Source organism: Pteronotus mesoamericanus, unplaced genomic scaffold (assembly GCF_021234165.1).
Source record: "Pteronotus mesoamericanus isolate MK-2021 breed Mesoamerican mustached bat unplaced genomic scaffold, CSHL_Meso_final contig_433, whole genome shotgun sequence".
In the NCBI taxonomy this organism is placed as follows: domain Eukaryota; kingdom Metazoa; phylum Chordata; class Mammalia; order Chiroptera; family Mormoopidae; genus Pteronotus; species Pteronotus mesoamericanus.
Window position 1 is genome coordinate 1,247,623 of NW_026555163.1, and position 14,463 is coordinate 1,262,085.

The window sequence follows — 14,463 nt, forward strand, 5'->3', positions numbered from 1 at the left end:
TTAATGATTTCCCTGGGTGCTCCAGCACAGGCCTCACTGACATGTCAGGAAGTACTCTGAGTGTCAGTCTTACCAAGAATGCACCTTGTTATTCCCATATGCCATTTTGTCTCCTGGGAAAAGCCTTGAGACAACCACAAATATTCCGAAGAACTTAATATATGATAAAAGTGGTACCAGGAACCAGAAACAATGGGAGAAATACTGCATATACACAGTCATGGGAACACTGATTGACCACCTGAGAAAAATGAGATCCTTAATTTTCATGAGTACTTCTCAGATTTCAAGCATGAAGTCTCCTTCAGAAAAAAAGAAAATGCCACAATGCCTAAAAGTTAACTTAATATATTTTTATTTTCATATTTCCTATATTTCTACCAACATAAAAATAGGTATACACTTTATGCTTATAATTCTAACAATAAAAGCTAAAACATTTATCAATTAAAACAGAGCCAATAAAATGCAAATTCACCACTTTAAAATGTACTGAATATAACAAATGACGCTGTTTTGCTCAAATAAAATAAATCACGAGTATTTGGTTTAACAGCAAAAAGGTGCAGTTTCATATCTCATTCTGCTCTTAAACTGCTTCTGGAGGTTTTTAATTAATAAATATTTATTTATTGATTGGGAAAAGGAGGGAGAAAGAGAGGGAGAGAAACATCAACGTGAGATATATCAATCAGCTGCCTCTTGTACATGCCCTGACCATTGACTGAGGCCGCAACCCAGACACGTGCCCTGACCAGGAATCAAACCTAGGACCCTTCACTTTGCAGAACGACACCCAACCAACTGAGCCACACAGGTCAGGGCTGAATGCTTTTATTTTAATGATGATGATGAAAACACTTGTTTACGTAAGTATTTTGTTCAAACTGGTATTGAAAAATCTAAACCTTTTTCTCAGTTTTTTAAACATAATCAGAACAGAAAATTAAACAAACCTATCAAATGCCATTTTAAAAAGGTGTGAACTGACTTAACTGAAAAAATTAACTCCCTTTATTGAAACTTGCATTAATCACTATTGAATACAACTAGCTTTACAATTTGGGAAAGAAACATTCTTTATTATTTATTTGCTATTATGCTTATTGCTAATAACAGTTGAGTTACTCTGTGTAGGTGCCTCACGACACAATGGTATTAACTGTTAGGTACAGATATCCTCTGAGATGAACATAAGATCCTGTCAGGTATATCAGGTGTACAGCAACAGCACACCCTCACTGTTCTCATTCTCATATACTTTATGTTCTGCGGTTTCAACAGTTTTGTTTTTTCTCAAATCAGATTTTAATTTTGAATACTTAACACTGTTGTTGATGTGCATTTCACTTTCTTCATGTTTGCTAAGAATATGTGATAAATGCTGCCAATCTTTGCACCCACTCTCATTCTTCAGCTGATTTTTTCCTTCCCCAAAGAGTTTGCAATATAGACAAAACACAGAATCTTTTGAGGTTGAATAAAGTAACCAGGACCTAGTGGTTTTTTCACCATTTGGAAGAATTCGTGTATAGTAAGTTTCTGAAAACTTCCTCCCTGTATTGTCTTTTGGAAAGTTAAAATTTCTTACTTGAGGTGGATCATTTTCAACAAGAATACTCCGTTGTTTAATATTCAAAATTCGTGGCCATGTGCCTGGATCTGCAGAAAGCACAATAGGTCGAGTGGAGTCCTCTGATTTTTTCCCTTCCAGTTGCTCTTGAAATGTATCAGCTATGGTAGACACAGAAGTAGGTAAATTCACATCCTGTCTGGTTCGTGATGCATCTGTGCTGCATTCTGCTGATACCTGTGACTCTGAAGTCTTTTCCTTTTTTTCTGGTAGTCCCTCTATTTTTTCCAAAAGTATATTAAATGATCCATGTAATTTTCTTTCATTTTCTTCTCTAACGGCATCCCTTTTTCTGTTTTCTGATGTGGACAATTTTTTTGATTTTGTTTCTACAATCTAGGAAGAGACAGATTATAATTTTATCTTAGAATTCTTAACACTAAAAATGTGTAAAAATGCCTAGTAAGCAATGAAAAAATGTTCATCATTAATCATCAAAGAAATACAAATCAAAACCACCACATTCCACTTCACATTCATTATGAAGGCTATAATGTCAAGACAGGTATTGGCAAAGATATGGAAAAAAGGAATCTTCCTAAGGTGATGGTGGGAATGTAAAATGGTGTAGATGCCTGGAAAACAGTTTGAAAATTCCTCAAAAGTTAGAGTTACCACATGACCCAGCAATGCCATAATGAAAACATACATCCACACAAAAACATATACAAAATATTCACAGTAATGTTATTCACAGGAGCCAAAAAGTAGATACAAGTGAAAAATCCATTATGGCAGATATATTAAAATGTGGTATTATCCACACTATGGAATATTATTTGACAATAAAAAGAAGTGAAACAAAGATACATGCTATAACATGGATGAACCTTGTCAACAGGATGATACAAGAAAGCCAGTAACAAAGTACTACACATAATTCTATCCAATAAAAAGACACATTATCTATTCTGAAGTCATTAAAATAAAAATGCAAAATAAAGACTGAAGAGACAAACCAACCTAGGCTAACCGCCTGAACCTGTTTATAAGACCCCCCTTTCTTTCACTTTCTGTTCACACAGAAGTGAGCTAAGAGCAGCCCTGCCTTGGCTCACCTCTTTTACTGTGTGACTTCTGATCCTCAGTAAGCCAACACAGCCCTGCCTAGGCTCTCTCTTGTTGTTTCTTCTGTCCTAAGCCCTTCCTTGTTTCAGTGTCCCCAGCTTTCATAAACATACTCTCAAAACAAAACGACAACAATCTGAAGAACATTGTTGATTTAATTTTGAAAGCAATGTGGCAGCAGGGAAGTAAAAAAAAAAAAAAGCAAAAGTGACATGACCATATCTGTACTTTATATACACAGATCACTTTGATCGTAATATGGATTTCAAATTGTAAGGAAGACCAATGGTACAGGGAGAGTCAGGAAGCTGTGGTAATGCTGGCAAGAGGAGAGAGGCTACATCTAGGATGAGAGTAGAGATAGGATAGATTCCAGAGATATTTAGGAAGCAGAATGCAGATTAGTTGTAACTGAGTGACTCTGGGGGCTGAAGAGGAGGGAGGCACAGAGAATGATCCTAATATGGGTGAATCAGGTGACTCCATGGCATGATCTCAAAGAACTTCTGATCAAAAAGGATCATGGATGTGCAATATTTGTCATAAATAGTGACCCCACCATTTCCACCCAAGGTCAGGCAATCTGACTGGATGATGGGATCATTTACTAACAAGGGAAACAAATAAGGATAGCAGGTTTGGAGTTTCAGTTTTAGTTGGAATTTGAAGTACGTGTGAAACATTCAAATGGAGATTACAGATGGCCTGAAAGTTTAGAAAGGTGATCTTCAGATATTTTGGAAATCATCAATATATATTGATTGAAACTATGGGAGTGGAGAAGACTGAACTAGAAGAGCACACAGAAAAAGAAACAGAAAGCCAAGGATTGCACTGTTATTTTTACACAACCCAACTCAAGCTCCGGTCTTACCTCTTTCCTTCCTGAGTTTCCCATGTTATAATTCTCAACGGGTGGGATACTTCCCAGCTATATAACCGTGGGCAAGTCAGTTTCTTAATCACTGAAGCTTCAGTTTCCTCTCAATAAAATGAGGACATCAATTGAACTTAATTAGGAAAGACTTTAGATGACTAAACGTGAAAATACATGAAACTGTATCTGGCACCACAGTGAATTCACGTTAGCTGTCCTTTTTGGCATACACTCATACAAGGACATTCGTAATTATGTGACAATTACTGAACAAGGTTTAATAGCGAAAAACTGATGACAGAAAAGACAAAGGTGGTTTGATACACCTACTCCTTGATGCAGACTCGTGAATTTTCTGCTGTGTACTCTAGGCTGAAGGTTATGTCTTTCCCCAACCATGTTACTCAGGCTCGCTCTCCAGGGACACAAACCTGAGATTCCTTAAAATTCAAGTCAAAAATAACTTTGATGCTGTGCGACATTATTTGTCAAATGAACATTTTTACAGAGGATCTAGATGAAAACTGAAGCCAAATAAAAGGCAGGTAATAGGCACCAATTAATTAAACCCTCTAAAAAACCGGGTGGGGGAAATCACTGGGAGGAAAGGTACCAAGATGAAGATAACTACATTTAACAGATAATTTCAGTCTCAGAAGTGTCCCAGTGAGATAATCACCTCACAAAGCTAGTTATTCTGAGGACTTCTGAATGGAATCAGATATAGATCCTGGCTTCAGGAGACTTATGACTTATTTAGGGGGATGAGGCACATATACAATCAAATGTTTCTATCATGCATTAATTAAGGTTTCCTTAGTCTTTAGGTCCTTAGTCTTAGTCCTTAGTCTTAAGTCTAAAAAAAACCTTAGTCTTTTTTAGAGAGAGGGGAAGAGAGGGAGAAAGAGAGGGGCAGAAACATTGATGTGTGAGAGAAACATTGATCAACTGCCTCTCATGTGTCCTCAGTGGGGAACCTGGCATGTGACCCATGCATGTGCCCTGACTGGGAATCAAACTGGTGACCTTTTGGTTTGCAGATCAGAGTTCAACCCAGTAAGCCACACCAGTGAGGCCCAATACACTTATTTTATAAAAGATAGGCACCCAGAACACGAAGGTTTCCGACATGAGGTCAAATCTAGCTGTGATTCTGGCTAAGATGTTTTCTCTGAACTTCTTTACCTTTAACATGTTGTACTGTTTTATTTAATCAAAACTGAGTATACACTTAGTAAAAAGCATCAACTAGTTAAACAACAAATAGTCCCCTTTCCCCCTTTCCCATAAGTTAACCACTTTGAACACATTTAGCTGATTCTTTTGGTGTTTATTTTCAAATATCAAAGTAATACGTCTGCAGCTCTATTTATTGTTTTTTTCCTCCTAATTTTAGGCACCATCAGTTGAATCCTCAATGAGGATGACAGGAAATTAGATCTCCTTCTTATAATGCTTACTGCACACTCACCTTCTAGCACCTAATTTATTCTTTGGTTACAAGACAGCAATGTTGGCACTACTGACATCTTGGGCCAGGTAATTCTGTTGTGGGGACTGTCCTGGCACTGCAAGATGTTTAACAGCATCCCTGGACCCTACCTACTAAATGCCACCAGCAACCCCCCGCAGTAATAATGTAAAATGTTTAAGATGCCCTGGCTGGTGTGGCTCAGTTGGTTGGGCATCGTCCTGCAAACTAAAAGGTCACTGGCTCATTTCTTGGTCAGAGCATTTCCAAGAGGCAACCAATCAATGCTTCTCTCACACTTATGTTCCTTTCTCCACCTTTCTCTCCTGCTTCTCCCCTCTCTAGAATCAATTAAAAAATGGTTAGGTCATTGCCAAATGTCCCTAGGGGGACAAAATCACTCTGGGTTAGATCATTGGGTAAGGTCAGGATTAAGTCTATCGATTTTATGACTGAAATTTCAGTTTTTCCTTAAGGTCCTTATAGATCATAAAGGTTTTCCAATGTGACAAGGCCTGTTACTAATCACTTTTAAATAAATACCAATGTGGTGGTGGTAGTGATGGTGGTGGTAGGAAGCACATTTTTAAAACTTCTGCATTATAGGGAAACATTCCTGCATTTGCCAACTATTTATGAAGTATTTTATATTACTGATACATCCATGGTAGGATGGACAAACCTTCTTTTGGGGATCAGAGTGGCGGGTAATAGAGTTATTCGAGAAAGTTTCTGAGGTTGCCGCTTATTTTGACTTGGCACATTTTCCCATTTTTATCTTCTCTGGTGTTTGTGTAGGAGTAAAACAAATTGATAATCTATGTGCAAGCCATATGCTCTTCACAGACTACGCATTTTGTCTGTCTGAAGTTTATGAGATCATTGCAAAAAACTCCTAAGTCTAATAAGCAGATACAGGTAAATGATCCATTAAAAAAAGACTTAAAATATTAAGACCTAACATACATGTTTATTACCATATCCAGTTCATTAGGTTATTTTTGCCATGTATTCTTTTAAGAAGATAAACCTATCATGTATTTTTGCCAAGTTTAACTGTTCACTGTACTTCTCTATAAGCCCCATCCAACAGCTTTGTTAAATACCAAGGTGTGATATAAATAAAGAAAAAAATGAGGCACCGGCCAGGTGGCTCAGTTGGTTAGAGCACTGTCCTAGTAGGCTAAGGTTGAGGATTTGATCTCCACTCAGGACACATACAAGAAGCAACAAATGAATGCATAAATAAGTGGAAAAACAAATTGATGCTTCTAAAAAATAAATAAATAAATAATAATAATTTTTTTTTTAAAGAATAGACTATAAACTGACCTTCTTTGCAAAAATGTATAATCAACTATGGGTATCAATTGTTTCCTCTACTGTTAAATAAGCCTTGCACTTGAGTTACTTGTCCCTAAAAGCTAACCACTTAAATTCTTACCCAGTGAGGATGAACAATGTTCTTGATTTTACATTTATGATCCATCTTGAATTAATTTTCATGTATGAGATAAAACGGAATCAAGGCTCACTTATTTCCATATAAATAAAAAATTATCCAAGCACTACCAGTTAAAAATATCTTGCCTTTCCCATCAAAATGATTTGGTAACTTCTATTAAAATCAACTGATTATATAGATGTTATTCAATTTCTAGACTATCTATTATACTTGCTTATTTATTTTATATTCCACACTATCCTGATCACTGTAACTTTAATGTCTTTCTCCAACATTACTGAGGTATAATTGATAATTAAAAATTAAAAATATTTTTGGTGTCCAATGTAATGTTTTGAGGTTTCTAATGTGTTGAAGTCAGAAAGATGATAATTAAAAAAAAAAAAAGATTTTATTTATTTATTCCCAGAGAGGGGAAGGGAGGGAGAAAGAGAGAGAGAGACAGAAATATCATTATGTGGTTGCCTCTCATGTGCCCAAGGCCGGGTACCTAGCCTGCAACCCAGGCATACGCCCGAGACTGGGAATCAAACCAGCGACCCTCTGATTTGTAGGCCAGCACTCAATCTACTGAGCCACACCAGCCAGGGCCAGAAAGATGATAGTTTTTAAACTTTTACTTTAAAAATTAAAATTTTTAATTTTAATTTTACTATACAAAATTAACCTGAGATGGACCACAGACCTAAACATAAAAGCCAAAATGAAAATGCTTCTAGATAAAAAATGAAAAGATACAACACTGGCCAGAACATCTTCCCAGTATATTTATTTTATTTCTTTTTTAGAAAGAGGGGAAGAGAGGGAGAAAGAGAGGGGCAGAAACATTGATGTGCGAGAGAAACATTGATCAACTGCCTCTCATGTGTCCTCAGTGGGGAACCTGACATGTGACCCATGCATGTGCCCTGACTGGGAATCAAACTGGTGACCTTTTGGTTTGCAGATCAGAGTTCAACCCAGGAAGCCACACCAGTGAGGGCCCAATACACTTATTTTATAAAAGATAGGCACGCAGAACACACAAAGAATTTCTATAATTTGCCCTGGCTGGTGTGGCTCAGTGGACTGAGTGCCAGCCTGTGAACCAAAGGATAGCTGGTTCAATTCCCAGTCAGGGCACATGCCTGGGTTGTAGGCCAGGTCCCCAGTAGAGGGTGCTCAAGAGGCAACCACACATTGATGTTTCTCTCCTCTCCATCCCTTCCCCTCTCTAAAATAAATTAAAAAATTTTTTAAAAGACTTAAAAAAGGAATTTCTATAACTCAATAATAGAAAACCACCCAATTTAAAAAATGGCTGAAGACATCCAGACAAGATAGTGGTATAGGTAAATAAGGCTTTCCTTATTGCACAACCACCTCAAAATTACAACTATAGAACCACCACTGTTCAGAACTGCCAGAAATTGAGCTGAATCAAAGTCCTACAACTATGGAATTAAAGAAGAAACTACATCGAGACTGGTAATAAGGGCAGAGACAAGGAATGGGCTGGTCCCATACCCACATGTGGCAGAAAAGTCAGGATGGATATCTCAGGAGCAAGTGGTCCCAGTCTGACACTAGGATCCCCAGCCCAGGGTTCCAGTGCCAGGAAGGTAAATCCCCATAACTTCCGGCTATAAATCCATCAGGGATTGAGGCTGCGGAAGACAGAAACTGGAGGCTCTGGCAGTTTACTCTTAAATGGTCTGTGCACAGAGTCACTTAGACTCACTTGAACTCACTCCCTCTGAGTTCCAGCGTGGCTGCAGCAGGTTGAAAGGCATCAGAGACATAGAAGGAGAAAACGAATTGTCAGGGATCAGGGTGAGAACTGGAAACAGCTTTCTCCCAGACAGAAGTGCTGGCAGAAGCCATCATTCCTTTCTAAGCCCTCCTCCTGTGGGTTGATTTTTAAGTTTTCTAAGCTCAGTGGGTTGGGTGTTATCCTGCAAACTAAAAGGTCGCTGGTTCAATCTCTGGTCAGGGTACATGTCTGGGTTGTGGGCCAGGTCCCTGTTTGGGGACATAGTGAGAGGCAACCAGTCAACGTTTCTCTCCCTCTTTTTCTACCTCCCTTTCCCCTCTCTAAAATTAATAAATAATATATACATATATTTTAAAACAATCTTGCTTAGAACGAGCTATTTCAATATTCACTTGAGATGGGACAGCTCAATAACAGATTGACAAAAGTGAGACTAAATGAGATACTAAGATCAATTTGCTTAATATAAGGTAACAGGTAGAAACTATTGTATATCGGATCATCTAAAACTTATTAAAAGAATTACCTGTCTATATTCATTAACACAACTTTGGCAGCAGAATCTCATCTGCTGGCCATCAATCACCAGGACACTGTTTCCAGAACCTCTGCTGGGCAGGTACTCTCCACACTGTTCACAGCAATTCATTATCAAGCCATTAGCCAACCTGTACTTATTAAAGCAGTGGTTACTGCATAGTTTGTGTGTCACATTATTAACGCTGACTTCATGGCGAATCTAAAAGAAAAATGAGAACTTATCAAATAAATTAGCCACATTAGCATAGAAAGCAATGAGAGAACTAGTTTCTTCAACAGAAACAAAGTATTAACTTCTCAGAGGGAAAAAAGGCTAAAAAGCCCTTGTCCTTAGTCTTTCATTTTTATCTTTGATTTCTTTGTAGAATCATTCTTTGATTTTATAAAAGAAGAAAACAGATCCATAAAACAAAAAGCAATAAAATCAGTAATAACTTTCCCAGAGACATTTATGCATTCTAAAAAACACCCAGGTTTAGAACATTTTGATACCACCTGTTTAAAAGAAATGGATTGAGAATTCTTAGTATTATAAGCTTCACTGCCCTAAAAAATTTGTGGAAGGGACTAAGGGAATCATCATTTCATATTCAGACGGTGTCTATACATATATAAGACTAAGTTCTTTTTGCTTCGCTCAGCTCTATGGTAACTGAGATAAAGTTGTGTCCTGGATTTGCATGTCTCTGGGAGAGCCAACACCAAAATCAGTTAACAAGAACTGTGGTGAGGAAGCCTGCCTGCATGCCTCTTTCAGCAACTGGAGTGATGGCAATACCATTTAAGAAATGTAAAGTTATCAACATACTTTCAGTCCACATGTTCTGTATGTTCTTGCACCAGGATCAGGTGCTTCCTCCATGTCCTGAACAATACATTTTTGTTTAGCGTGTCTTGTAAAAACAAAATTCACCATATAACTATTGATCTGTGGACAAATACATCCAACTCCTTAAAAACAAATGTGTATTTTTCACATTCTGCAAATATGACATTTGTTTATAACATAGTTCTCACATATCCTTATTCCTTCCTTTACCTTCATTGTCTAGATTCAGGACATGTGCATTATGTATGTAGATGGCAGAGCATAGAATAGCACTTAAGAGTTAAAGTTATTCTAGATAATAACCTAAATTAGATAAAAATTCTGACCTCTGTTAGTTTACTACAGATTGTACATCTTGATTTGTTCAGAATTCTTTTTCTGAGACTCTGGTTGTCTTCGTATGGAGACACACAGTATGAACTAGAGAATTCTTGGAGAGGCTGGTTCGACTGCACTCGAGGAACAACATTAGCCCTTTTTGTAGGTGCATCTCTGAAACAAAGGAATAAATACAATTTAACAATGCTGTATTTTATTTTCAAATATAAAAAAAAATGGACAGTCTTCATTTTCTCATAATTTAGTAACTAGGAATCAAATATAATTTTTTAATTTAACAAATACCACTTTTTGTTTTTATCACCAAGAATTCCTAAATAAAATGAGAAAGATGATGTGGAGATAAAAATATTTTGCATCACTAGAACCTTGCCACAGATTTTGATGACTTTTACAAACAATCAGAAAGGGTGATAGCAACTTGTTAGAACTTAGGTAGAAAATGGGGGAGGGACTGAAGTAGAGTCAGTGGCAGGGAATGGATGAATTTATTTCCATATTTACACTCCATTTTCCTGCCAAGAGTAAGGACAGTACAAATGAGCCCACAGCTCTAATAAACTCTAAGATAACTCAAGCTCAATAAACTTGAGAACACCTCTACCCATGAATTTATTCAGCTCTTCAATTATATTCAGAACACACATTTACACTGTCATTATCAAATCATGGAGCCATGTTGGAAAGCATAGCTTACTTTTTACACGTTATATTGCGTTTCTTTGGAGTACGCTTATGAGAGAAGGAGGAAAGGCAGGTGGTAGAACAAAAGAGGTGAGCTGATCCTTTCCGTTGATAAGCTGTCTGTCCTTTCTGTAAAGGATTTTTGCAGTGTGCACAAGTGATTTTAGCTGGTTTAGTAAGTTGCTGCTGGGCTGAAGGCTGGCAAATCTGTCTGGGAAGTGAGGCCACTGGTGCTAAAGAATCCACCCCTGGCTTTTTCTGATTACGTGGAAATGATGCTGACTGGGAGATCCAAGAATCTTAAAAATAAAACACACACACAAAAAGTCATGGAACAATTCAAAATTCACATCAGAAAAATGCTTAAAGTTTTCATTTTCTACAAGTCTAAGAGAACAGTGAGGCAGCCATTGAAGCAAGTGTTTACGGCCAGGGAGACTTGTTACCCAACCCCAGAGGAACTATTCACTTTGTATTTTAACTGAATGATAACTCTACTGTGCCAAGGATGTTAAACAGTGACCCTGGAATTGTGCAATGTGGTAGACATCATCTCTTAAGTCAGACCTGCCAGGTTTAAAAGGTATGTCCTGAGCTTACTAGATTGTGCAAGTAGTATATTAAACTGTGTCCGTACTACAGTAAAGCCTTATGTTTGATACCAGGGAACTTGCAAAGACTATTAGCCATTTTTCCTTCTCTAAGAACAAAGTATCAATACATTATAAAGCAAATAGGCAAATAACAAAAATAACTATAGAATGTTTTAAAAGATAACAATTTTCATAAGTTTCACCCCTAACCTTTTATTGTGAAAAATTCAAAGCATATAGAGAAGTTGAAAGAATTTTACAATGAACTCCCTCCTACATGCTCGCCAAATAGATTCTACCATGTTTTATAATTTTTTAAATTAAATTTTCTGAGGGTAACATTGGTCAGGCATACAAGTTTATAATACATTTGTATACTGCATTCTGTGCTTGCCACCCAAAATCTAGTCTCTTTCCGTCAACACATACTCGACACCCTTTAACCTCTTACCCTCCTCTTCACACTATTTTACTTTTTGCTTTATCACATCCTTTTATGTATTCATCCCTCTAAATAATCAATCCATCCTCTTTTATGTATTTCAAGTAATATGTAGACATCAATACATTTCTCTTCAAAGTACTCTGACATACATGTAATTTAGACATAACATTTTAAAGCAAGTCTTTCCACAAGTACTTCCTAGCATTCTAAAATATTATTTGACAGGTATTAATATATGTGGTGGATTACTCAGGAAAGATTTCACACAGCGAGACACCCCCTGTCCCCAAAATATATTACTGTGGCTTCAAAATGGTACAATGTTACACACAGGTAATAGCGCTTTTCAAGCTGTAATATGCATGAGATCACTTGGGAATCTTGTTTAAATAGAGATTCTAAATCAGTAGGTCTTGGGAGGGCCCTGAGATTCTGAATTTCTTGATGAAGCTTTGAAAAATGAGGCTCTTCTAAAAAATGGCTTTTGTCATCAGCATGAGGCCTTATGGTCCTCTCCACCTATTACAGCCCCAAAGGCTTCTAACAATACTTCTAACACTAATAATGCCATTTTCATTTCTAAATTCCCACCCACTGCTTCTAATATTCTTTGTCCTATTTTCAGATACCTTTTATCTTACAGGCAAAACCAAAATAGAACAAGTAACTAAGGAATTACTTCATTCCAAAGGATGACATGGTGGTTAGTATGGAGTACATGCCAATAAAGGTTTTTTTATTACCAAGTATAATCAGAAAGGAAGTTTCTTTATGGCTAAATTTTCCTTCTTCAATCTAAGTCATATCTTTAGAAAACAAAATCATTCTGAACCACTCCACAGAAAAAAGAAATTACAAATTTATCTATAATATAAACATAGGTTGCCCTGGCTGGGGAGCTCAGTTGGTTAGAGCTACTGATATGCCAAGGTTGTGGGTTAGATCTCTAGCCAGGGCACATACAAGAAGCAACAATGAATGTGTAATAATCAAGCAGAATGAAAAAAATCGATGTTCCTCCCTTCCTCTAAAATAAATTTAAAAAATAAACAAAAGTTGCATCCTGGAATCAATCTTCTCTGAATATTATCTGGATAACGAACTAGATTTAATAAAAATAAAGATAGTCAACTATTATATGATTTCTCATTATCATTAGAATGGGAAAAGTAAGAACCTTGAACACAAAAACATTAGACTTTTTAATTTTATGGACTTATCCACACTTAAAGGGGCATATATATGTATAATTATGGAAAATGAGACATCAACTATACTGCTCAAGACACTAAGATCTTGAATGTTTTTTCACTTTAGCTTTCGTGCATACATAAATAAAGCAAGTATTTCCTTTGTTTATACTGCATTATTTAATTCAACCTAATTTCAAATTTCTTATTTCATCAAGTCTTTATTTTGTTTTTGGTATTAGTGTTCAGGTTCAACCTAAAGAACTCCCAAATTCCTCCATGCCTTATTCCTGGAATACATTTTAAGATGTCTAGTATGTTATTTAATACAAATCCCTCATTATATGCAAAGAATTAAGACCTACAAGTTAGGTGATTCACCCAAAGGTCCAATAAGTACTAGACCCACTATTTGACTTCTAGGTATTCTTCATTTCTTCCTGCACCAAAACTCTTCTGTCCAAACAACCTTTCAGTATTTCTTTAGTGTTGGGTCTGCTGGTGAAAATTTCTTTCAGTGCCTTGGTGGGGTTTATTTTATTTCAGCTGGTAAAGAATAACATCTACACATACAGTTTATAAATCCTAAATGCAGAGCTCAATGAAATTTTTTCCCACAATGACTGTATTTATATGACCACCACCGTGATAAACATACAGAAAATTTCCAATAGCCCAGAAACCTTCCTTAGGTATTTTCCCACACAAAAACTTTCCTAATTTCCCACAGGCCATCCTTATTCTGACTTCAAAATTTGGCTTTTATTTTAAATTTCAGAAACTCAACAATCTTTTTTTAAGAATTTATTTTTTATCATAGATAAAGAAGGGATGGAGAAACAGATGTGCCAGAGAAACATCAATTGCCTCTCCCACCTGGCCCGCAACCCAGGCATGTGCCCTGACTGGGAATCAAATCAGTGACCTTACACTTTGCAGCATGATGCCAATCCCACTGAGCCACACTAGTCAGGGCATCATCCTGACTCTAAGATTCATTCAACAATTGCACATAGTAGTTCATTCCTTTTAACTGATTGGCATATTCCAATGTGTAGCAAGTACTATTCGTCCATTCTACTATTGATGGACATTTGGAATGCATTCAATTTTTGACTGATTTCTGTACTTGTCAATTAATAGTTTCTTAGGTATTTATCGTACTTGGGATGTTTTTCTTCATCTTAGAATATTCACACTTGTACTTCTGCTTCATTTCTTTCCTCCTCTTTCTGTGACATCATGTCCTTTTCATCAAGTGTCATAGGTCTCTCACATGACTGTTTTTTCTTTAAATCATCACCTGTGCCCTAGCCAGTGTGGCTCAGTTGGTTGGAGGGTCGCCCAGTACTCTGAAAAGCCACTGGTTCAGTGTCTGGTCAGCTGTGTGTGGAGGCAACTAATCAATGTTTCTCTCACATCAATATTTCTCTCTCTACCTTCCTCTCTCTCACAATCAAAGTATATAATTTTGGTTGAGGATAAAAAAAATATTTAAAAAAATTAAATCCTCACCTGGGAATGTTTTTTTTTTTTAAAGACAACATTGATGCGTGGTTGCCTCTTGCGCATCCCC

At 36.8% G+C, this 14,463-nt stretch overlaps 1 protein-coding gene across 1 annotated transcript in view; it reads right to left on the bottom strand.

The window, feature by feature from the left end:
• Positions 1–431: 431 nt before the first annotated feature.
• Positions 432–14,463, bottom strand: part of LOC129073802 (zinc finger MYM-type protein 5-like) — a 37,115-nt gene continuing 23,083 nt past the window's right edge. The window contains exons 6-9 of the mRNA XM_054577467.1: positions 10,673–10,958; positions 9,963–10,128; positions 8,794–9,006; positions 432–1,969 (exon numbers count right to left, since the gene is read on the bottom strand). Coding sequence (XP_054433442.1) covers positions 1,214–1,969; positions 8,794–9,006; positions 9,963–10,128; positions 10,673–10,958 — 1,421 coding nt within the window. The 3' untranslated portion in view covers positions 432–1,213. The remainder of the gene's footprint in view (positions 1,970–8,793; positions 9,007–9,962; positions 10,129–10,672; positions 10,959–14,463) is intronic.